This window comes from Meles meles, chromosome X, assembly GCF_922984935.1.
Source record: "Meles meles chromosome X, mMelMel3.1 paternal haplotype, whole genome shotgun sequence".
Lineage (NCBI taxonomy): Eukaryota > Metazoa > Chordata > Mammalia > Carnivora > Mustelidae > Meles > Meles meles.
The window spans coordinates 27,622,860-27,646,528 of NC_060087.1; the positions used below are offsets into that span (position 1 = coordinate 27,622,860).

General features: G+C 37.1%; 1 protein-coding gene across 9 annotated transcripts in view; it reads right to left on the reverse strand.

The window, feature by feature from the left end:
• Positions 1–23,669, reverse strand: part of DMD (dystrophin) — a 2,324,635-nt gene that overhangs the window by 592,646 nt on the left and 1,708,320 nt on the right. For all 9 annotated transcript variants that reach the window (XM_045994540.1, XM_045994546.1, XM_045994545.1 and 6 more), the window contains one exon: positions 7,663–7,780. In XM_045994540.1, the coding sequence (XP_045850496.1) occupies positions 7,663–7,780 (118 nt within the window). The remainder of the gene's footprint in view (positions 1–7,662; positions 7,781–23,669) is intronic.

Here is a 23,669-nt window from a genome sequence, read left to right on the forward strand (position 1 = left end):
ACAATAAGAACAAAGACAACATCTTTGGAGTCTGTTTTTAGCTTTCATTGAAGAGAGTTGAAAATGTAGAACTTTTCATTTTACTCCCATTATGTCAAAGACAAGAAAATTGATAGAGGAAGATGTTTATGATTATTAGACAGAATAGAAGATAAACGCAAAGAGACAGAAATCAGCATTCTAAACCCCAGTGATGATGGTGAAATTGATCAGACAGGTGAAATCTTAGACTGTGGGTCTTCAGATGATAAGCAAACACAAAGACTGATGAACAAACAATATACTTCTAAGGACAGAAAGAAAATAGTACATTTTAATCTAGTTAGTTGTTCAATAGGAAGGACTTCATCACATCATGTTTTGTTGAAGAACTTGAACCATCCTACTTTGCTAAAATGATATGGGACACTACATCATTTGTTTGTACCTCCAAATTTATTTGATACTAAGTTTTTTGGGTTCAATTCTTATTAAAATTTCTAGTAAAGTTTTTTTTTAACTATCTGTCTGTCTTACTTGTGCAAAGTATTTGAAAAATAACTGAAACATACAAAACAAAAAGCATAATGGTTCACTATACCTGGATGGCAAATAGTCATCTATTTGTCTTGGTATACTGAAGGGTGACTCAGAAATCTGATCTACATAAACACAATCATCTATAACTCTCAGCTGAAGGGTTTTTTATTCAATGTATCACTAAGAACCAGGAAGAAACTTGTGTTATTAGACTGGTGGTACAGCAGAAGATACAGAAAACAAAATACAGAACAAGACTTACAAACTCATTCTTCAGTGTGTGTTTGTCTAAGGCACCTTTATTTTAAGCTGCCACTGGGAGACCTGATGCTAACTCCTCTTCCTACACTCCTTAAATGTAAGCCAAGTAAGACTGTTCCCTAGGTCTACTCTTCTTTTCATCTGGCTCCCTAACTCTTTGCAAACTCATCTACTCCAGGTAACTTCCAAATCTGCTTAGAGGTAACTTTGCTTCTGAAATCTCTACTCACGTTTTCTTTTTTTTTAAATATTTTATTTATTTGACAGAGAGAAATCACAACTAGGCAGAGAGGCAGGCAGAGAGAGAGGAGGAAGCAGGCTCCCCGCGGAGCAGAGAGCCTGATGCAGGGCTCAATCCCAGGACCCTGAGATCATGACCTGAGCCGAAGGCAGAGGCTTTAACCCACTGAGCCACCCAGGTGCCCCTCTACTCACGTTTTCTTAAGCACATTATTTTATCACCCATATTCAGCTCCTTGTCCTGAATCTGTCTCTCGGTATATTACCATATTCCAAAGCACTGGATCTCAAAATCTGAAAAGGCAATCTTTCTCTTAGATTCTACACATCCAATCAATGTCCAAATCCTATTAATGCTAACTCCACTGGACGTCTTAATTCAGTTATTTCTTTCCACTCCACTGCCACTGCTCTAGCTTGGGCTCTCTTGCCTCCTACCTTCTCTCTTTGCTTTTACTCCCATATCTTCCACAACATACACACAGACACGCTCCCACTTCTACAAATTCATCTGTCACACCACAGCTAACTTAAGACTAATTATGTCTCTTCTTTTATCCTTTCCTGAAATATCCTTCCCTTCCCAGCCTCCTTCTGCTTTTCAAAATCCTATTCGTGACCAGTTCAAATTGAACCTCCTTCTTGAAGCATTCCAGAACCCCTTCATTCAGATCTAATCTTCCTTCCTCTTCTTCTCTCTGAAGATTTCATAATACTGCTCTACTGAAGTACTTAGACTGCCTTGCCCAAATAGACTTGCCTATATACCCACATTCGATTCTAAGCTCTTTTAAGACAAAGGCTGAATCTTATTTTTCCCTCTATCCCAACCATCACATCTGATATTAACAGCACAGAGTAAGCATTCAAATATTTACTGAACTGAACTGAACTGAACTCTGGTTGCCAGTGGCATCCTGGTGGATGTAAATTCTGAGAGTTGCTTGTAGTTGTAACAGGTTGACAGCAGGTGCTAGATGTCAAAAGAAGGAAATTTATATCATTGACTCCTCTTCTTCTAAAATAAGCAGCTCTCTAATAGACAATACCTGAGAGGAAGATATTGGCTGGCATTTCATTAGCAATAGAGATTTCATAAAAACGTGGAGAACAACAAAAGTCTTTTTATTTTACTGTGAAGGATTTCATACATTTGGTTGCAGCAATGAATGATAGGTTGACAAAGCTGCTATAAAACTGTCAGTTACTTCAAAAATCCTGTGAGAGTATTTTTATTCTCATGCAGCAAAACATTCTCCCTTCTACAGTCCTGTGTACCAGCTCTTTAAGCAATACAATATGAACTCATTCATTTATACAATGTCACCAAGTTTCTCAAAGAATTCCAGACTGGTTTGAAAAAGGTTTAGATGAAAAAATAATTTTAAAGGAAATAAATCTCTCTTAAGACTTGGTATTCTGTTGCAGAAGCTCCTCCCTTGATTTAGCTTCTAAGTGGCTGTATAGTACACCCCCCCTTCATATTCTCCCATCCCCAGCTCCTCTGTACAAAATTCATCTCACCATGATTTCATGGACCATTTAATGAGCACCCACCACATGTGAGGTCTTCGCTTTAGAAATATCACATAATTTTATCTTCATAATCACCATACCAGTTTACCTATTATCATTACCCCCACTTCACAGATGAGGAAACTGTGGCTTAGAGAAGTAAATCAACTTGGCCAAAGTCGCCAGCTAGTAGATTACAGAGGTTCACCATCCTATACACTTCCAACATGTGGGAGAGACAATCCTATGATTACATGCCCAAGTGCATAGAAGGCAACAATATAAATGGGAGCAGTAAAAATTATATCCAGATTATAGTAGTGACTAGTATTTTCAGTTGTCAAATTCTCACAGTTCGTTCATTTGTTTCTTTCTTTCTCTCTCCTTCTTTTCTTTCCTTTCTCTTTTCTTTTTTCTTTCTTCCCTTCCCTTTCCTCCCTCCCTCCTAATCTCCCTCCTTCCATCTCTCCCTCCCTCTCTCTTTCTTTCTGTCTTTCTTTCTGTATTTTTTTTTTACTAACCAATGCTTTTCCTTTGATGTGCCTTGGGCTTTAAAATCGTATATACATAAGTCTAAATCCTAGTCCCTCATTTGCCATCTTACTACAATCCTGGGCACATTACTTAAGCTTGCTGAGCTTCAGTGTTTCAAACTCTAAAATGAGAAAAATAATACCTACCCTCCTAAGGTCATAGTAAATATTGAAAATAACTTACATGAATTGTCTTGCTTTATTCTGGTATCATTCTTGTATTTAATTTTTTTTAATATATGTTATTCCGTGTGTTCTAAAGCAACCTTCTCCATTTTTTTTAACTTCTCTCTTTTCAACTTTGTAGTATGAGAACCAGGCAGCTACCAAAGAGCTTATTAAATGCTTTCCCACTAAGCATTCAAACAATCCAATTAGATCATAATTAAAATGACAAGAGCTAACATTTACTTAGCTCTTACTGTGTCTTGGATCTAAGTGCACCTCCTGTATTATCTCATCTAATTCTCCCAACCTTGAGGCAGATACAAGTAATCTTATTTTATAGAGGTGGTGACCAAGATCAGATAGTTTACAGAGATTAGCTGTTTGCTCAGGGTCACAAAGTTACTAAGAAGGCAGCCCAGGGAGCTTGCCCTCAAAACCTGTATGTGCTGTTGTTATAGATTTTTAAAATGGTAATGGTGGGGGTTATGTAGCAGGAGAAGCTATAGAAGCAAGGCTCTAAAATACAAATGTCAAATGAGCCATGTTCACCAAATTATTTGTGGAATAAACGAACCAATAAGAGAGATGAACTCCTTTTTTCCATATCTTCCTCACTGCTATATGAGGTATTATGGTATTATGATCTGCCATAGCAGTGGGCATGAAAAAGAGTTTTGCATAGTTCAGAAACCTCCCACTTAGCAATCTCAGATCCTTTCAATCTTACTTAGTTTTGCTCCCCTGACCTAGCTAGCCCTTATGTAGGAGAAAATGACCAGGAGTGGCTGACATGTTCAGCAACCAAAGGATGGAAGGAAAATGAGCAGTTTGAACACCAGAAATGGCGAGGAGAATTTCTTATTTGAATGCACTAAGAAAGACATTTTTCTCTCACCTAGATTATTGCAACATGATTTCCATCAATACAATCATCTGAAAACAACAGATACTGTGGAAATCGTTTTATACAGTGAAGCATGTTGGTATTTTGCAGACCCAATTACTTGAGATTTTAGCATGGATATTACTAGTAGAGAGGAATTGCTTTGTACTGGACTTTTCTCTTGATGGAATGCAATAAGTATATATAGATTTCCCCAACTGTTCGAAGTTATGAACTGGGACTTACCAAAGAAGGAAAAATGTTTCAAATAGCATTATACTCTTACTGAATATTTTTCTTTATTTAGCTGATTCCATCTTAAGTATTTCTAGAAGTTTCAGGGCAATAAAAAAGGACTATTGAAATCTTCAAATAAGAAAATACAATTTTATGAGCAAGTATTTTATTTCTGCTCATTCCCTGAAAGCCAAATCTATACGAAGGAAAATGCTATTTTGCACACGATTGAAACTTTATGAGTATTCAATCTCCATCCCATTTCATAGATTTAAAATGGAGAGATAAACTGAAGCACAGCAGGGCTGCAAATGACATTGTTTAGATAAACATATCTTGTCAGAATTATCCTGGTAGTAGCATTAGAGGCTCTGGGCATATTCGGCACAAAGATTCTGGCTTAGGCTCTTAATAAGCAATATAACATGTCTCAACAGACACTTGGCTTTTAAGAAATGCTTTTTTTTTGACCACATGGATTGGAATCTTTCCACTATACTATAAATATTCATAAAGGTATTCATTCTTAAAAGACAAAAGCTTAGAGAAGCAGAACTCTTCCAATTATTGGATATTAGCAGAGAGATAAAAATTTGTCCCCCGTCACTCAATTTAAATCTACATCATGAAAAAAAGTCAATACAGTATCCAAAAAAAAAAAAAAAAAAGATTGCAAGGGATAATGGAAAATGTTTAGACAATGTTGAATGGATAGTATAAAATAAATTAGAGTTATTTTCCTCTTAGGGAAAAAAATAGAAGTTATTTTTCATTAGTAAAATGACAAACGACTTCCTATATAATGTATTCAGATTTGCATAAATATTTTTGCCAAATTTCCATATTTCTCAGGCAAGAAACAGATCACTTAACTGTTTAATGGGAATTCAGTCTTATACTGAGTAAATCACTAAGACTCATTCTTTTGGACCACTATGTTGCAACCTGATGAAGAAGCCCCATGGTTCCAGCATGAGGGAGGAACATTTTACTACATCAATTGAAAAGCTCTCTGTGTTGATCATTACAAGGAGATTTTGCTCTTGCCTTGCTGGTTATACAAATGATATTTTATAACTTACACAGAACTCTACAACTTAAGTGTATTCTTTCTGTCCAAATTAGTTATGGAAGAGAATGACCAGTTCTTACCAAACTAGCTTCTCTCTTTCCCTGGCTCAACACTGGTCAATATTTTGCAGTTTCCCTTGCAATTAGATGTGGTCATGTGACAAGTTCTAGCCAACAGACTATGAACCACTACCAGGCCTGTCTCATGATAAGTTCTAAAGAACAATGTTTATTCCTCATTTGCGCATTAAATGCATAGGACTCAGATGATCCGGACACAAAAGATGGAAGGGGCTTAGGTCGCTGAATGACTTCATAGACAGCTGCTTATTTTGGACTGCACCAGAAAAGAAGTAAACTTATACTATGGTAAGCCACCAAGACTTGAGATCTGACATATAGTGGTTAGTACTACCCAACTAATATATTAGCACATATTCAAATACATTGTTTGAGCAACAATAAAGAGTTAAAATTTCAAAACCAAGAAAAGTCTATTTTAATTAACAATCAGGAAAACTGAAAGAGGAATGTCTTTAGGAAGTGATTTAAAACATACATAATTTGCAGACCAAAAAAGTATTTAATCCTGTCCTAGTGATTAAGGTCATTAAGGAAAACAATAAAACAGGATGGAACATGGTAAACATTCTAGAAGGAACACACACATTCAATACAGAAAGAAATATTTGTAAATTGCAAGTTCTGGTCTTTGCTTGTTTTGTAAATTTGAGCAATTTGATTAACCATTCTCAGAATCTGTTTCCTCATCTATAAAATGAGGGATTATGAAATTTAGCTGATATTATAAAGATTTTGTACCCATGCCCACACACAAAACACAACACCTATTATCTGCTACCTAAGAGGAACTCAATGAATTATAGCTATTATCACTATTTACCTAACACATACAAATATGACCAATAATATTTTTCATATATTAACTCTTTATACTGGTTACTTTTTCTGCTCCCTCCAACGTACTAGCTACAAAACATTCTGCTTCCACTTCCTGAGGCTAGTGCAAATGCAAGAGAATGTAAATTATGAAAACATAGATTCTTGGTTTTTGAGGTTCAAAAGCCCAGGCCTAGAAAAAGACAAAAGATTTGGAAGGGAAAAAAAAAAGATGATGAAATGATCTTTCATCCCTACTCCCTATTAGAAAAAAATTCACTACTCCCACACTAGAAAAAAATTCCTCTGGTTGTGAGAAGGGATGAGAAGGGACATTAAAAAAGGCATGACAGGGGGCATTAAAAAAATTAGTCTTGATGTGTGTCCCTGAAGGGGAGGTAGGGAAAGGGAAGGGAGGAAACCTGGGGACATGCACAAGAGTCAGAGAGCAGAGGTGAGCCGGGCCTCATTCCTGAGGAGAGAACCTCTGAGGGAAAGAGAAGGAGAGTAGTTTCCCCTTGTGCTTCCTCTATTCCTTTTCCTGACACTATGTACAGGTACTCTGAATCACTCTGTGTAAAGAAGAAAAGAGTAGATGCAATGTCTAGGCAGAGGGGCCTTAAAGAGACTCCCAAGATTCCCACCCAGTCTAGTAAGGCAAAAGGAATGGTACACTGATTTCTGCTGTTACATAATGAGGGCATCACAGTAGCAGAGGGAAGTCCAGATATGAAAGTGTCACTGCAGAAGGGAATGAGAGATGGTCCAGGAAACAACTGCCTGCTTGGACCAACAACCAAGAATATGAGGGAGAGACTGACATCTCCATGGACGCTAGCCCAGAAAGAAGACAAGGGAGGAGCAAATGTGCTGCCACACCATGCTCACCATGCCTGCTGCTCTCTGCTTTGCATCTACAGAGCCTAGATTGATGAAAAATTTCTTTCTTCTCCTTCATGGAATTACATTCAGTTATGGAAAGAAAATACTATGGACTAAAAAATGTTAGTACAAGAGTTATAATTTACAATGATTTATGTAATAAAATTTTTTTTTAAGATTTTATTTATTTGACAGAGAGAGATCACAAGTAGGCAGAGAGGCAGGCAGAGAGAGAGGGAAACAGCTTCCCTGGTGAGCAGAGAGCCCGATGCAGGGCTCAATCCCAGGACACTGAGACCATGACTTGAGCTGAAGGCAGAGGCTTAACCCACTGAGCCACCCATAATTTTTTCACAATTTTTTTGAATTCAGTGGAAGTAAATCAACTTAAGTCATTATTGAAACTTTTCAGACATCGTTCCTTAAGTTTCACATGCTTGTTAAAAGACTTACTTCGATCAGTAATGATTGTTCTAGCCTCTTGATTGCTGGTCTTGTTTTTCAAATTCTGGGCAGCGGTAATGAGTTCTTCCAATTGGGGGTGCCTCTGTTCCAAATCCTGCAGCGTAGCCTGAAGGAAAAAAACAAAACAAAAACAAAACAATTTAGTACTGAGGTTCTCCAGCATTTTGCATTCCTTTTATGTGATACAAAGTAAAGTGCAATTTGAAAACCAAAGCACTTTTGGAAAAAAAAAGATATTATGGATATAAATCTCTAATGTGTAAAGCTTTATAGAGAACAATTCAACAAGAAATGTGCTTCATTCTTAGATACCAAAAATATTTCAAATGAAAATCTTGATTATAGATTTACTTCACTATTTAAGAGCTTAGATGGAGGCATTTTAGAGTACCTGGGTTTACTTAAGCCAGTGTACGAGCGCCACAAGTGAGAAATGCAATTTTGAATTATGACAACGTATTTAAAAAAGATAGCTATTTATACTTGTAATCTCATTTTGTGTGGTGTCAAAATTCAGGTGCATACTTTAGAACCAGGAAAAGCGTGGAAGTGATTTAAGAGATGTAACTAACTTAACTTCTTTGCACCCCAGATTCCTCACCTATAAAATGAGAGGGTGATGCAGATGAGCCAAGTCAGTCCTTCCCCAAAGGAAGTATTAGTATTCATACTCTGTATTACAAATGACTTTAATTTAATACTGCATTGGATAAGAGTACCAAGAGAATAAAGCCAAGAATTATTTACTTATTTACATATTTATTTATAGGTGACAATGTTAATTATTCAGAAATCCTTCCAGTGTCCATCTATTGTCTCTGTCACCTTAGTCTCCCTCCACTAAAGGGCTCATATCCCAGTGATATTTACAAAGAAGCTTGGGAAAAATAAGATCTCTCCCTTGTTTTCACTCTAAAATGGAACACATTTTATTTCAATTTGGGAAAATATAATGAATATTTGTTATTAGTTTATAATCCCTACACACATTTTCTCGTTTTTATTCTCCTAATAACCCCACTAGTAACTAAGCTACAGTCCTTATGGTTTTAAATCTGATGCTGTTTCCACTTCCTGAAACTTAGTTGACTACTAAGCTCTTTGACAACTGCTGATTTTATAAAGATTGTTGGGTTGAGAAAGGCCAAGTTTTGAAGATCTTGCAGTGTTTCTTTCGTGAACAGGTAGGGAGACAGGCCTTGTGATTTCAGTTCAATTGCTTTTGGTAATATTAAAATAATGGCAAGAACTTATCCAAACATTACACATCTATTTTGAGCATTTTCCCCTCTCTGTATTGAAAAATTGGAGGGGCTAACTTTTAACCAATTTTCCACATTTATAAACTGTGATTGCTCTGAAGAAAAATCCAATTTTCAGGTTTCTAACTTTTATGGTTTCTTTACACAAAAGGGTGTTTGAAATATGGAAAAAATTGCCAAAGACAGCTATTGAAGTAAGTGGCATAAGTCAGTTGGAGAGTACTGAACAAATTTCAGAATGGGAATCATATAGTAGTAGATAGATGTTATGAAATAAGATGTTTTCCAGGGTTAGAATGTTAAACTCTGGTCATCTGTGACCTAGAAAGCTTAAAAGGTATTCTGGAATTCCTGACTCTTAAATATTTAATACATTCAAGAGATTTTTTTTAAAAAATAGCCTTAACCAGAACCCTCAGATAAAGTCAAATAATTTCCTCAAATTTAACCAGGAACTCTACATAACAGAGGTAGCAAAGCACAAAAATTCATTCATTTATCTACTCATTTTTTCATTTTGTAAATCTCAAGTGCTGAGTACTGTTCTAGGCACTATGGGTGTTACCGTGGATGAATGGATTAGGTATGCTTTGTGTAATTTAAAGGCAAATTTGTGTTTTTTGATACTTGGAAATTTTTATATAACAAAGATTATCATTATTTTCATTTGATTTCATTTTAATGCACCCTCAAACAACGAAGATATTCTTCGCTTCTCTTTTCTGGATATATTTCTCAACGTTGGCTTTACTTTTCTCCTTTTAGGATCACAAATTTCTTTTAGAAGTAGGTTGTAGAAGTAACCTGATCAACTTTAATTTAAATTAAACCTGACCTCAATGAACAGCTTTTACTGCTGAAATTAGCAAGCATGTCAATTTAGACTTAACACAAGCCATTTTCCTCTCTAATGAATAAACTAGGTCTCAGGGTATTGTGAAACCTGTTCTCTAGTTGGGTGATTCTCTATTTCTGCTGACAGACACAGGCTTTGTAAGCACCTGAGAAGATTATTAATGACATCCTTTGAAGCAGTCTCCTTAAAAACCTAAGGAGATTCATAGCTGTAATAAAACTATGCATTTCTAAAGAATTTTAAAACAGAATTGTAACTCTTTATCCCACTCTTTGGTCAATACGTATAAAGGTTCATTTCTAAAAAGACACTATACAATAATATATACTGCTATGGGATTTATCAGACACGAATATACTCATTAAATAGTAGTTTCTCAGTAGAGCAGAATAGGAATTTTCTCCCTTGGCTTTCTTTCCAGAAATAAAGGAAGGACTTGAATATGGCATATTTAAATATTTTTTATTAAGATATTACAAAAAACAGTGGCTGAAAGAATTTCTTGCCAGTGAACAGAACACACACAGGCAGTGAAAACAATGATTACTTTTTTCTTTTCATTTGGTGTTCCTTTGAACACCAAATATTCTATTTGCTATTATAATTTCTCTTACCTGAGAACTTGTTTTACAACCTCCAAGCTTTTCCAATAGAATGACCTTCACCTCTATTCCACTGAGCCAGCCACAGATGGGAGAATACCTTAGATCTAATCATTAAAGTACCCACCTCCAAAATACCCATCTATGAAATTGTTTTCTTGCCCCCATCTGGTGTTCTTACCAGATGTTTCTCTCACCAGAACGCTTTTTCTTTCTCTTTTCTTTTTTTTTAAAGATTTTATTTATTTATTTGACAGAGAGAGAGATCACAAGTAGATAGAGAGGCAGGCACAGAGAGAGAGAGAGGGAAGCAGGCTCCCTGCTGAGCAGAGAGCCCGATGCGGGACTGGATCCCAGCACCCTGGGATCATGACCTGAGCCGAAGGCAGCGGCTTAACCCACTGAGCCACCCAGGCGCCCCCCAGAACGCTTTTTCTACTCTAATCCTTATCCTCAAATGACCTCCAGTCCTCTTTTGTTCAGCGTCCTCATTCTAGCTGAAGTGGTCTCTATTTGTCAGGCTAAACAGGTCGAATGCTATTTATGCTTATTAGTTTTTCTGATAGGAGCCCAAGTATTCATTACACATATAACTTAAGTGAACAAAACTAAAACCATTACATGCTTAACAGTACCGAAGCATAATAATTGAGCATGTCTACAGGATTCTATCACTCCAAAAGAAACAAACACAAGAGCAGGAAGGAATCAATGCTATTTCTAAGGGGTCATAGGCCAGCTACTGGGCTTTACTAAAAACAGCTTACCCCGTGGAGATGAGAATTCATCATGGATTCCACTAGCTGAGCAAAGATGGAAGAAAAAAAATCTTCAAATACAAAGTGAATCAGAAGTCATTAATCCTACTAAGTCCCCCCAGGGTTGAAGGAAGTGGTTATAAAGAGCAATTCTATGAAAAAGGGAGTTAAACAATGAAACTATACATACTCTAAGTAGGTCATTTTAGGCTCTCAGAAAGAATTACACTTTTTTGTTGTATTTGGTAAAACAGAATTCTACCTAAATAATATTCACATAGAAAACTCTAGAGTTTAGTTGAATATTTAGTATTATATGTTTAAGAAAAGACCTTAACAACAAACTCTTCACACTTTTAATATTTTCTACAAAAATCAACAGTCTTCATATAGTTATATTTAGAACTAAAGCCTACTGTGATCTTCAGTTGCTGCCATTTTCAGGACACAAACATGACTTCAGCTTTCCTATAATGTAAAAATGTAAACCTTTTACTCTTTTATTTACAACCTTAAAAAATTAACATCAAAGATGGGCAAGGTGGAACAGTTTATGGAACTACTTTATGGGTAGGGAAAAAAAAACCATTTAAGGCAGGTAAGCCCTAAATTATAGCCGTTCTAGAAACTAAAGGAGTTTTCCCTATGAGGAAGCTATTCCTATGTCTAGCTTCCAACTGCCTCACTGAGCACCTTCATTCTTGCATTCAGCTGCGTCTCCAAATAGATTGCCCAAATCCAAAGCTGTCTCCATTGTCTTCCACTCCCTCACATTTACATGTTAAACTGACTTCGATATTTTCCAACTTGGTATAAATTTAATACTTAATCTCTGAATGTTCTACCAGCATCTCCATTGGTAACTTCTTCATAAACACCTTGTAACTGTGGTTACCCTTTTGTCCTCCATTCATTCAATAAATACTTTTTGAGAAACCATTTTATTTTTATATAATTTAAAACTTCGAGGAAAATTGTGAGAATGGTCCAAGAGCTCCCAAGTATCCTTCACCCCAATTCACCAACTGGTAACATTTTGCCACATTTCTATTTATCACTTCCCATTCTATCATTGTCTCTGTGTATATATATCTGTACATATAACAGATACTGTTTTCTGAACCATTGGCAAATCATCTGCAGCTATTGTGCCCTTTACCTTTGATATTTTAGTGTTTACTTCTTAAGAAAAAGACATTCTCTTATATAACCTCAGCCCAGTTTCAAAGACAGGAAATTTCCTATGGCTTTAGTTCCATAAATCCAATCCACATTCTTTATTCACAGTATGACAATTATCTCACGAATTGCCTTTCATTTACTGGTCTGACTGATGCATTGAATTTTGTTGTCATATCTCTTTAGTCTCCTTTAATCTGAAATAGTTGTTTGCCTTTCTTTGAACTTCATACTGTTGACTGTTTTTGAAGGCCAGTTATTTTGTAGCATGCCCCCCAATCTGGGTTTCTGCAAATATTTTTTTTGTCAGTCCTTGACCTAGGCACAGGTGATAAAGAAGTGAAGGAAGAAAATTTATTCTTCTCAGGGAGAAAACAAACTAGTAGTTAAGACAGGCAGTAAATAAGAAATTACAATAAGCTGAGGTGAGAATTATGGTAGGGGAAGCACAGGGAGTTATCAAAGCATATAGGAGAGATGGCTAACCACATTTCGGGGTTAAGGAGGGTCTTCAGAATGAACTGGAACTTACATGGTCCTCAACAAGACTTTGTCTAAATTATACAAAATGTATTTTTTTAAATTGTCTCTATGGCTCCTTTTTTAAAAACATTTTTAAGCTTTATTTGGGTAAGTCTGCTGAATAGAAATTGTATATAAATGTATACAACTTGGAGTGCCTGGGGGGCTCAGGAGGTTAAGTGTCTGAGCCCCACGTCAAGGATCCAGGCTCAGCAGGGTGTTTGCTTGAAATCCTTTCTCCCTCCCTCCCCCTCTACTCCTCCCCCTACTCACATGCTCTCTTTCTTTCTCTAAAATAAATAAAACCTTTACTAGATAAAGGTATACAGCTTGATATTTTATTATATGTATACATTGCAAAAGAATCACCACTATCAAACTAGTTAATATAGTCAACATCTCAGTTACTTTGAAGTTAGTTTGACTTTTTTAAGATTCTACATATAAGTAAGATCATACATTATTTTTCTTTCTGTGTCTGGTTTATTTCAATTAATTGAATGCCCTCCAAGTTCATCTATGTTATCACAAATAGCAGGATTTCCCTCTTTCTTAAGGCTGAATAATATTCTATTGTATATGTACATATACCATGTTTACTGTGTGTGATAAGAACAGTTAAGATCTACCCTTTTGACAAATTTCAAGTGTACCTTATTAACTATAGTTACTATACTGTATATTCAATCTCTAGAACTTATTCATCCTAAAACTAAAAGTGGTACCCTATGATCAATACTGTCCCATTTCTCTCACTTCACAGCCCCTGAAAACATCATTCTACTCTGTTTCTCTGAGTTTGACTTTTTTTAGATTCTACATATAAGTATCATCATACAGTATTTGTCTTTCTGTGTCTGGCTTATTTCAATTAGTAGAATGCCCTCCAAGTTCATCTATGTTATCACAAATAGCAGGATTTCACTCTTTCTTAAGGCTGAATAATATCCATTGTATATGTACACATACCATGTTTTCTTTATGGATTCATCTGTTGACGGACATTTGAGTTGTTTCCATATCTTGGTTATTGTGAATAATGCTGCCATGTACATGCAGTGCAGAAATTGCCTTGAGATCCTGATTTCATTCTCCTTGGATATATATCCAGAAGTGGGATTACTGGGCCATATGATAGCTCTATTTGTAATTTTTTGAGGAAATTCGATATCCACACTGGCTGTACCAATTTACAGTCCCACCAACAATATACAAGGGGTCTTTTCCTCCACACCCGCACTACACTTAAAATCTCTTGTTTTTTTGAAAATAGCTATTCCAATAGGTGTGAGGTAACACCTTACTATAGTTTTGATTTTTCCTTCTCTGATGATTAATGATGTTGCTGGCCACTTGGATGTCTTCTTTGGAAAAATGTTTATTCAGGTTTTCTGCCCATTTTAAAATCTGATTATTTGGGTTTTTTTGCTATTGAGTTTCAGGAAGTCCTTATATATTTGGGATCTTAGTCCCTTGTCAGATAGACAGTTGCAATTATTTTCTCATTTTGTAGGTTGATTTTTTTTCCCCTTTGGTGTGCAGAAGCTTTTTTTTTTTTTTTTTTTTTTTTTTTTTTTTGTAATCTGATGCATTCCCACTAGTGTATTTTTGCTTTTGTTGTCTGTGATTTTAGTGTCATTATCCAAAAAGCCAAAGCCCAGGCTAATGTCAAGAAGCTTTGCCCATGTTTTCTTCTGGTAGTTTTATTACTTACAAGGCTTTAAATGTCCCCTAATAACCACTGTGGAGGCCATGACAACCAATGTGCAAGCCTTTTACAACTGGGTCCTAAGTGATTGGGGACCCAAGCTGCTGCCTTTGGAAACCCATCACTCCACTGAAGAGAAGCCAAGCTTCCTGCAGGCTCTTCTCCACCAATGACCGAATGTGATAACAATACTAAAGCAGAGCCTTGTTTGGGAGACACAGGGCTCCTCTGGCTGCCTTGGCCTCAGTGACTCCCCAACAGCTCTGCTGAATCTTCCTTAGATCTTCTGGGATGCTTCTGCACAACGTCCTCTCCCTTTCCTTCACTTGGAGGCAGGCTTGCATTTTGATCCAGTGGTTCCCCCACCTTCCTTGACCTACTCCCTACTTCCTTTCACAAAAATATTTCCTCAAATAAAATCATTTCTTGTTTAATCCTGTCTTGGGATATTTAATTTCAAGCTCCTGTGAATATACCCACTTCTGCCCTTTTTTTGACCCTCAATCTCTCATCAACACTTCAGATCTACATAACATGGAGATTCCACAATATTACCTCCTGGGTGTATAACTCACAACTTCTGGATATTATTAATATCCTTCCTAAGATTCAAGTAAATTAGTATTTTAAAAGTATCTCTATTAAACAACCATCACTACTTTAAAAAAAAGGATATGGCCATTATTTTCAATAAGCCTAGAATTTAATTGGAGGAGAAAAAAGATAATTTAGGTGTGTTACATGGTAATGGTGAGGTTCTACTCTACATGTGTGGCTCAAGAATACTAGGATGTCAAAGCAAGCCACCAAAAATTGTTCATACATAACAACTATTAGACTTCCTGCAAGACATTGAAAAAGTAACTTTTTGGCAAGTTTTTAGGCTTGGGAAGATAGAAAAGCTAAGAAAAAAATATTCCATTGGATAGACAGAGACCTCCCACAGGCACAGCTTGTATAGTTGTACTGGGCTCTGCACAAAGAAGGGCTCTGTGCTTTGTTTTCTGTGGTTCTGTCGCCATCTTGAAATTCTTTATCATTTTTGTGTACATGTGGCCCTGCATTTTCAAGTCTCACTGTACCCCACAAATTATGTAGCAAATCCTGACCTCCACCCTGATATGAACAGAGAATAAAAATTCTGTATCTTGTTTGAAGCACTAGTCAACTGGTGATGGGAAAAATGCATCTGAACACAAATTATATCATGTCCATCAAATGCCTTTTGTTTAGTTCATAAGAACTTACTCGAAATTTCTTTCGTAGCAATCATGAAGCTAAAAGATACATGTTTTAGGGGAAAATCTCTTCTGCTCAGGAAAGGAGAACAGAACAGAATGCAGTGGTTTAAGACAGGACCCAGCAGTACCAATGGCTACTGGAGAAGCAAAGTCATTGTGACTGGAAAGAAGTAAAGCAAGGAACCTCCAGACAAAGGGGTGAATCTTCTAAGAATTTGGGATGAAAAGGGGAAGCTGTGGTTCAGGCAACAAAAAATGGCTGTGGGGATCTCAAATTCCATCTGTAGTTTTAGCTCAGTATTAGTTGTTCCCAAGGGTAGGGTGGCCTTGAAAAATACATGAGAAACTACTAATAATTAATTCCATGAACAGTTACTGACCTGCAATTAAGGCCAAACACTTGGTTTCCAGACATGCACAAATAAACCTTGGCCTCTTTCTTTAAGGAACTTGTCATATAGCAGAAAATAAAGACTCATAAAGAACTAATACAGTGGGAAATAATACTCATAACGACAGTAATAATTGTTTATTAGGTACTTACTATATGCCAGAAATGGTCTATCATAGTCCACAAGAATGGACTCTGGAGTCAGGCTGCCTGGGTCTGAATTCTGGCTGCCATTTACTTGGTTTATTATTTTTGGCAAGTTACTTAACCATTCTCTTCATTTCTACTACCGTAAAACAAAGATCACAAGAATATCCGCCTCTTAACCTTGTTATGAGAATTAATGGGGTTCATGTTTGTAAAATGCTTGGAATACTTCCTGTTGCATAAGAACTGTAAAAGTTTTCAATAAAAAAATTAATCAGTTTAATCATCATAATACTGTATGAGATAGGTAGTATTGTCTCCATTTTACAGAGAAGGAAAATGAAAGAAAAAGAAGTTAAGCAATTTGCCCAGGATCACAGACTAGTAAGTATCAGAACTTCTAACACAGGATATTTGGCCCCAGCGCCCACACACTTAATAGAGAGAGTATAGTACTATATGGTTACAAAGTACGTATGCTGTGGTATAATAAAGTATACTACAGCATAACATAGTATGGCATAATTATCACACAGATGAAATTAATGGAACAGAAACATGATATGGGAATACAAAAGGGGAAATTAGCTATCTAATTACCTAAGTACTGAATCAGTCAGGGTACCTGCAATAAACCAATGACCCATTCAAATTGGGAAGGGGAAACTTTCTTCAAGGCTGGAAGAACCAAGTGGAGGGTGCAGTTAATAGAATCTGAGAAGTAGCTGCAGGGAGAGGACCTCTTGACAGGAGTTATGTCTGTAAAGGGACCTAACCATCACCTGGCTCACACTCCTCTTTCCCTTGGCTCTACGAGTGCCTCCTGCTAATACCAAATTCACTGTTGCTGCTTATATATTCAGCCTCCCAGGAGACAGCAGGAAGTTCAACAGTAGTATATCTGAGAAAGAGTCCAGCAAAAGTACCAAAGTAAATGCTGAAGACAGGAACAACCATTAGAAGTAATCAGTTTGGGGAGTTACCACATATGGGAATTCTCTGGAAAGACTTCATAGAAGGCATGGGGCTGTAGTTAAACTTTGGAAGATTTGGCTAGGTCATGGGGAGGGCATTATAAGGCAAAGAAAAGAATGAGCAAGGACACTGCAATAAAATGAAGTTTCAACTGGGTTGGCTGGTGCCTACAATTTCACTGGAAAACACAGGAGGTAAGTTTAGGCAGAATGGAAGCCCTCAGAGTTACATTTCGCTACTCACATCCTGTCATTTACCCTCCATTTTATACATTTGGTTTACTTAACATTAAATTTGCTGTATGGGGCACTCTGATTAGATAAAAGACAATCTATCTTATTTTACAGTTAGGTTTTTAAAAATCCATCTGAGGTATTGGATTTTATGATGAGGAACTGGGTAACAATGAAGACTAGAAAAACTGAAGCTATGGGAGCCAAGACTTGTGACATTCCATGCCTTTGTGTACCTTATTCTTTCTAACTGGGACACCTTCCTCAGTTCTTGGTCTTTCCCGGAAATATGGTACACAGATAACCACGAGTGAAAGTGTTGACTGACAAAATGATTGGACACAGTAAGGGAAAGCAGTGATACAAGAAAGAGAATTCTAACTGGAAGGATGTGGAAATTACTAGAACACACCTCCCTGTTTCAAACAGTGTTTATTAGTATTACGAAAATTAGTGATCACTTGGCTAACTTTAAATAGGAAAAATGTGATACCTAGTTAAGAAATTATTATTGGATTCAAACACCCATAGAACAGTCTGTGGAATTTATTTCTCTACTTCTCATATAATGTATTTCTTACTTGTTGGCGTTATGGGGGGGCATAACAAATTTATCTTAAGCCTCCCACATTTGAAGCCTTTCCTATAATGGTGTACTATAAACCTATTCTACTAACCGTATGTTATTTTTTAAAAGATTTATTTGTTTATTTGAGAGAGAGAGAGAGAGTTCTTGCACAAGCAGTTAGTGAGAGAATCTCAAGCAGACTCCCCACTGAGCATAGAGCCCGACTGGGGGCTTGATCTCATGAGATCATGACCCTAAGATCATGACCTGAGCCAAAATCAAGACTTAGAAGCTTAACCGACTGAGCCACCCAGGCATCCAACTATTAGTATATTATTTTAAAAATAAATTCTTTCCTGTGTTTGAAGAAGAGATTATGATGACCATTTCCAAGTCATTCTGCCACAGAAAATTTAAAGGAATGATTTATTTGTCACTTCATAAACCCCTTAATATGCAAAAATGGAAACTCCTTTCAGTGACATGAGCCAAAAAGTAAATAATGTGGTTTAATTTGGGGATCTCAAAATATAATTTCAAAGTCAAGAAGAAAGAAGAATTTTAGGCTACAATTTGTTGATAATGATTTGCAAATACATTTCTAAGCTGACAGAAAGGGTGCTGATATTTTTAGCTGTTCAACATCAGATCTGTTATTCTACATTGTTCGCATTGCTTGAAATCCTATTGTTCTGTAAATTTCGCATGTTGACAAAGGATAATTGGGGCAGTTTTAAGACCAGTTTCTGTCATGTACATCACATTCACTTTTGATGTTATGACCCGATGAAATAAACAACATGTTTTTTTTTTCTCCCTCCATATATTTTAGAGGAAAGGGAAAAGTGAAATCATTTTTTTTAAGATTTTATTTATTTATTTGACAGAGATCACAAGTAGGCAGAGAGGCAGGCAGAGAGAGAGAGAGAGAGGGGAGGAAGCAGGCTCCCTGCCGAGCAGAGAGCCCGATGTAGGGCTTGATCCCAGGACCCTGGGACCATGACCTGAGCTGAAGGCAGAGGCCTTAACCCACTGAGCCACCCAGGTGCCCCGAAAAGTGAAATCATTTTACAGTATCCATGTTTTGGGATTTTTTTCTGCTCCAATTTTCTGTTATTCTTTTCTTGTTCTACCTTGAATAACACCATTTTGGAGGCATTCTAAATTCAGTTGGTCAAGATAAATTGTCTTTTATCTAATCAGAGTACCCTATACAGCAAACTGAATTATAAGTGAACCAAATTAATAAAATGGAAGATAAATGACATGACATGAGAAGTGAAATAGAATTATCTGAGGCCATTGTTTGTAATATTTTGCCTGGTGCAGAACATCCTGACTTTGCATCCTGAAGATGTTGTCCAAAGCCACAGAAATGCAGATAACGAAGGCCAGTGTTAACAGGTAAGTGGAGCACCAATCAATCAAACGGGCAGGAAATATTTATTGGCAGGATTCTATGCACAATATATTACAGTAGGAAATGTGCTTTGCACGTGATAGAGGATTGCAAAAAAGAGCATCCTCAATGAATTCAAGGAACTTGCAATGGACTTACAATGCTGTTGGGGAGACAATCTTCAGGCCTGCCCATTTGCATTCACACATGCAGTTAGCCAATAAGAAAACACAGCATGTAAATGACAAACGTTACACTCTACAGACTCTATGCTGACAGGATTCTGAAGGATACAATTCTCATATAAGCATGCTCAGGGAAAGTTCCTTAGAAGATTAGGAACCTGAACTATCATTTGGGGGATGAACAGGACTGATAAGGACAATGGTGGGAGGGGCAATTCCAGGGCAAGGACCGAGCTTGCACCAGTATATGGAGGGACCAACACACTAGAGTGCTTGGAAGAAGAGTGTGTGCGTATTGTGCAGAACTATGATGGCTGTGATCAAGCTGAGAAGGGAGGCAGGGGCTGAGACTACCAGATGAATGAGTAAGAACATGATGTTGAAGGCAGTGGGAAGCAATGGAATCTTGAGAACAGAGGAGAGCCACAGTAAATGTGGCATTTTTAGAAATATTAACCTTGGGGCACCTGGGTGGCTCAGTGGGTTAAGCCGCTGCCTTCAGCTCAGGTCATGATCTCGGGGTCCTGGGATTGAGTCCCGCATAGGGCTCTTTGCTCAGCAGGGAGCCTGCTTCCCTCTCTCTCTGCCTGCCTCTCTGTCTACTTGTGATCTCTCTCTGTCAAATAAATAAATAAAATCTTAAAAAAAAAAGAAATATTAACTTTGTACCACTGCATCCAAAGTTCTTTTAAAGAGAAGACTGGAAAACTACACTTGCAACAATCCAAGAAAACCCTCTTCCAGCCCCTCTGTTTAAATTTCCAGTCATGAAAACATGTAAACCATTTTTTTAAAGTGGGCCCATAGTGTGGAGCCTGATGCAGGTCTTGAGCTCATGACCCTAAGATTAAGACCTGAGCTGAGAATAAGAGTCAGAGGATTAATTGATTGAGCCAAACAGGTGTCCCTGCAAACCATTTCTTTTTTTTTCCCCACACCAAACCATTTTTAAATTTACATCAATATTTTCAAAGGATGGTTTAAATTCAGGTGAACTCTGTGGAAGTTCTCTCATCAGTTTACTCATTATGACTACCTTCCTCTTTAAGTCCTTGACTATATTCATAAAAGCTTCTTTAAAATCCTTGCCTGATAATACCAACACATGACTCATCTCATGGTCTTTCTCCATGGCTCTTTTCCCACTTGATTGTGGGTCATATTTTTTTCTTTACATGTTTAAGCATCTTTTTTTAAATTAACATATAATACATTATTTGTTTCAGGGGTACAGGTCTGGAATTCATCAGTCTTACACAATTCATAGTGCTCATCATAGCACATACCCTCCCCAGCGTCCATCACCCAGCCACCGCATCCCTCCCACCCCCCTACTCCCAGCAACCCTCAGTTTGTTTCCTGAGATTAAGAGTCTGTTATGGTTTTTCTCCCTCTCTGGTTTCATCTTGTTTCATTTTCCCCTCCCTTCTTCTAGGATCCTCTGTCACGTTTCTCAAATTCCTCATATCAGGGAGATCATATGATAATTGTCTTTCTCTGATTGACTTATTTCGCCTAGCATAATACACTCTAGTTCCAAGTACATCATTATAAACGGCAAGATTTCATTTTACTGATGGCTGCATAATATTCCCTTGTATACATATACCACATCTTTATCCATTCATTTGTCAATGGACATCTGGGCTCTTTCCATAGTTTGGTTATTGTGGACATGGCTGCTATGAACATTCAGGAGCATGTGCCTCTTTGGATCACTACATTTGTATCTTTTGGACAAATACCCAGTAGGGCAATTGCTAGGTCATAAGGTAGTTCTATTTTCAATTTTTTTGAGGAACCTCCACACCGTCTTCCAGAGTGGCTGCACCAGCTGCAAACCATTTCTAACTTAACCTCACACACCCTTTTATTTCAGGAGAAAATATTAACTCCACTGCATATAAGCAAAATAAATTCAACCCCACTGCTGGTAAAACTGTCCCAGAGAATTATTAAGCAGATTTTCTTATTCCATTTGTAACATTATATTAAATTAGATAGCAGAAGAGAGTGACTGCAGTTTCAGTTTAGAAAAAAGTAAGTATTCAGAATGTTAAATTCTTAGATTTCTGCTCTGAAGAATAAAGAGAATGTCAGAGTAGGAGAAAGAATTGGGATCCCTCCAAAATATAACTTCAAAGATTATTATCAGTGGTAGTAAGAATAATCAATATACTATTATGATGTCACATTTTGTGACCATAATGTTGCAATGTTCTTCTATATCTATCATTGCATTAGATCTATGATATTTTCTTTGGGAACTGAGTCTTCAGGTAATTCTCCAGGTTCTAGGAAAGAGGCCTGTTATTTAACAAGTACTATACTAATCCCTTCAAAAATAAAAGCTCAAAGCAAATAAAAGGTTATGCTAAGAATGCTTTCAGCCTTTTTGTTTTTCAAAACATTTTCAAGATAGCACTTATTTAGCTGAGACAAGAACCTTGGTTTTTATTGCCAGTGGCAGCCACCAATAAACTGAGGCAAAGTAAGAGATATTACTGTTCTGTGATGCTACCTGTACGTGCAAGTCAAGCGGGAGAATGAGCAATTATCCAGAGGCAATTAAAACCCATGCACGTGGTCAACTGGTGTCATTCAAGCCCCCAAATGCTATTTTTCTATCTTTGAGTGGTGCATGTGAAGATTATCAAAATAATTGGCACAGCTGTTTGATTCATGTTGCCTATATAGGGAGAGAATCAGGCTCAGTTTATTCATCTGTAAAATGAGGGTAATTACATTTATATCAATCAAACTGGGGGAGATGAAAGTAATAAATCTATCAGCATTCAAATACCTTAGGTAGACATTAGTCGAATACAGCTAGTCCTGGTCTCTTTGTAAGAGCAGCAGATGAGGAATATGTTATGTAGAATGTATTTAACTGATCGGGTCTGAACCTTCTGATGTCACCAAGTTCTGAGTGCTACAAAGCCAAGATAACAGAAAGTGAACAATTCTAAGCTTGTGCTAAAAAATGATATCTTCACGGTATGAAAACCTCTTGAAGCTTTACAAGTAAGTGTAAGATGAGGGAGAGGGGGAGGGAGAGAGGGAGGGAACACAAGAGGCAATGTGCCAAAGGAGGAGCGAGGTAGGCACAACTCTCTAACCTACCTTTGCATTAAAACAGTACGCTATGTACCATTTAGACATACATATGAAGAAAATACAGCTTAGCTATTGGGCCTCATGCTTCAACAGGAACAACATACTTTGCATATTCTCAGAGACTGACATTAATCTGTTTCTTCTCAGAAATTATATGACTGGGGAAAAGGTAAAAAAAAAAAAGTACCCTTTGATTGGGTACTATGTGTTTAAGCCCTGGTTTAGCTGTAAATCATTTGTGAAGATCATTTCTTGGTAGGTGAACAGAGCTGTTCTCACAGAGTGTTAATCCACTGGCAGGGAGGTGTTGCTGGGGGGTACGAGGTGTTAGACATTGATCAGAAGCTTAAGAGATGATCTATTTATTTTTGCTGTTGTAAGAGGAAAATTTCTATAATAAAACAATGATTCTGCTTCTCTGTCAAAAAAAAATACCATTTTATGACATAAAAGCTCTCTTCAATAAACAAAGAACAGACTGTTATTGGGGCACATAAAAATTACAATAGAATATATTTCCCTGTAGGAGCACAACAGCCTCTAACTCAATTGGAACTTGCAGTGTGACAGCTTTTAAAAGAGGGGACATATTCTAGAGGGAGAACCTCAGATATACTTTTCAATTCCCTGGACTGTACTAGTTCTTATCCTATAAAAATGGGTCTACATTAGCACACTATGCCAGTAAATCACACACTTGCTCTGCGGCATGAAAAAAGCCCAGCTTCAGGGGGCGGGGGGGATGTGGAGGGGTTGCTTTATGTGGCACAGTTCCAAGCAAACACATGGCTCAGACGAAGCCGATTCTGAGGAATATGGAAACTTTATGTTCTGTTTGATAGGAAAATGTGT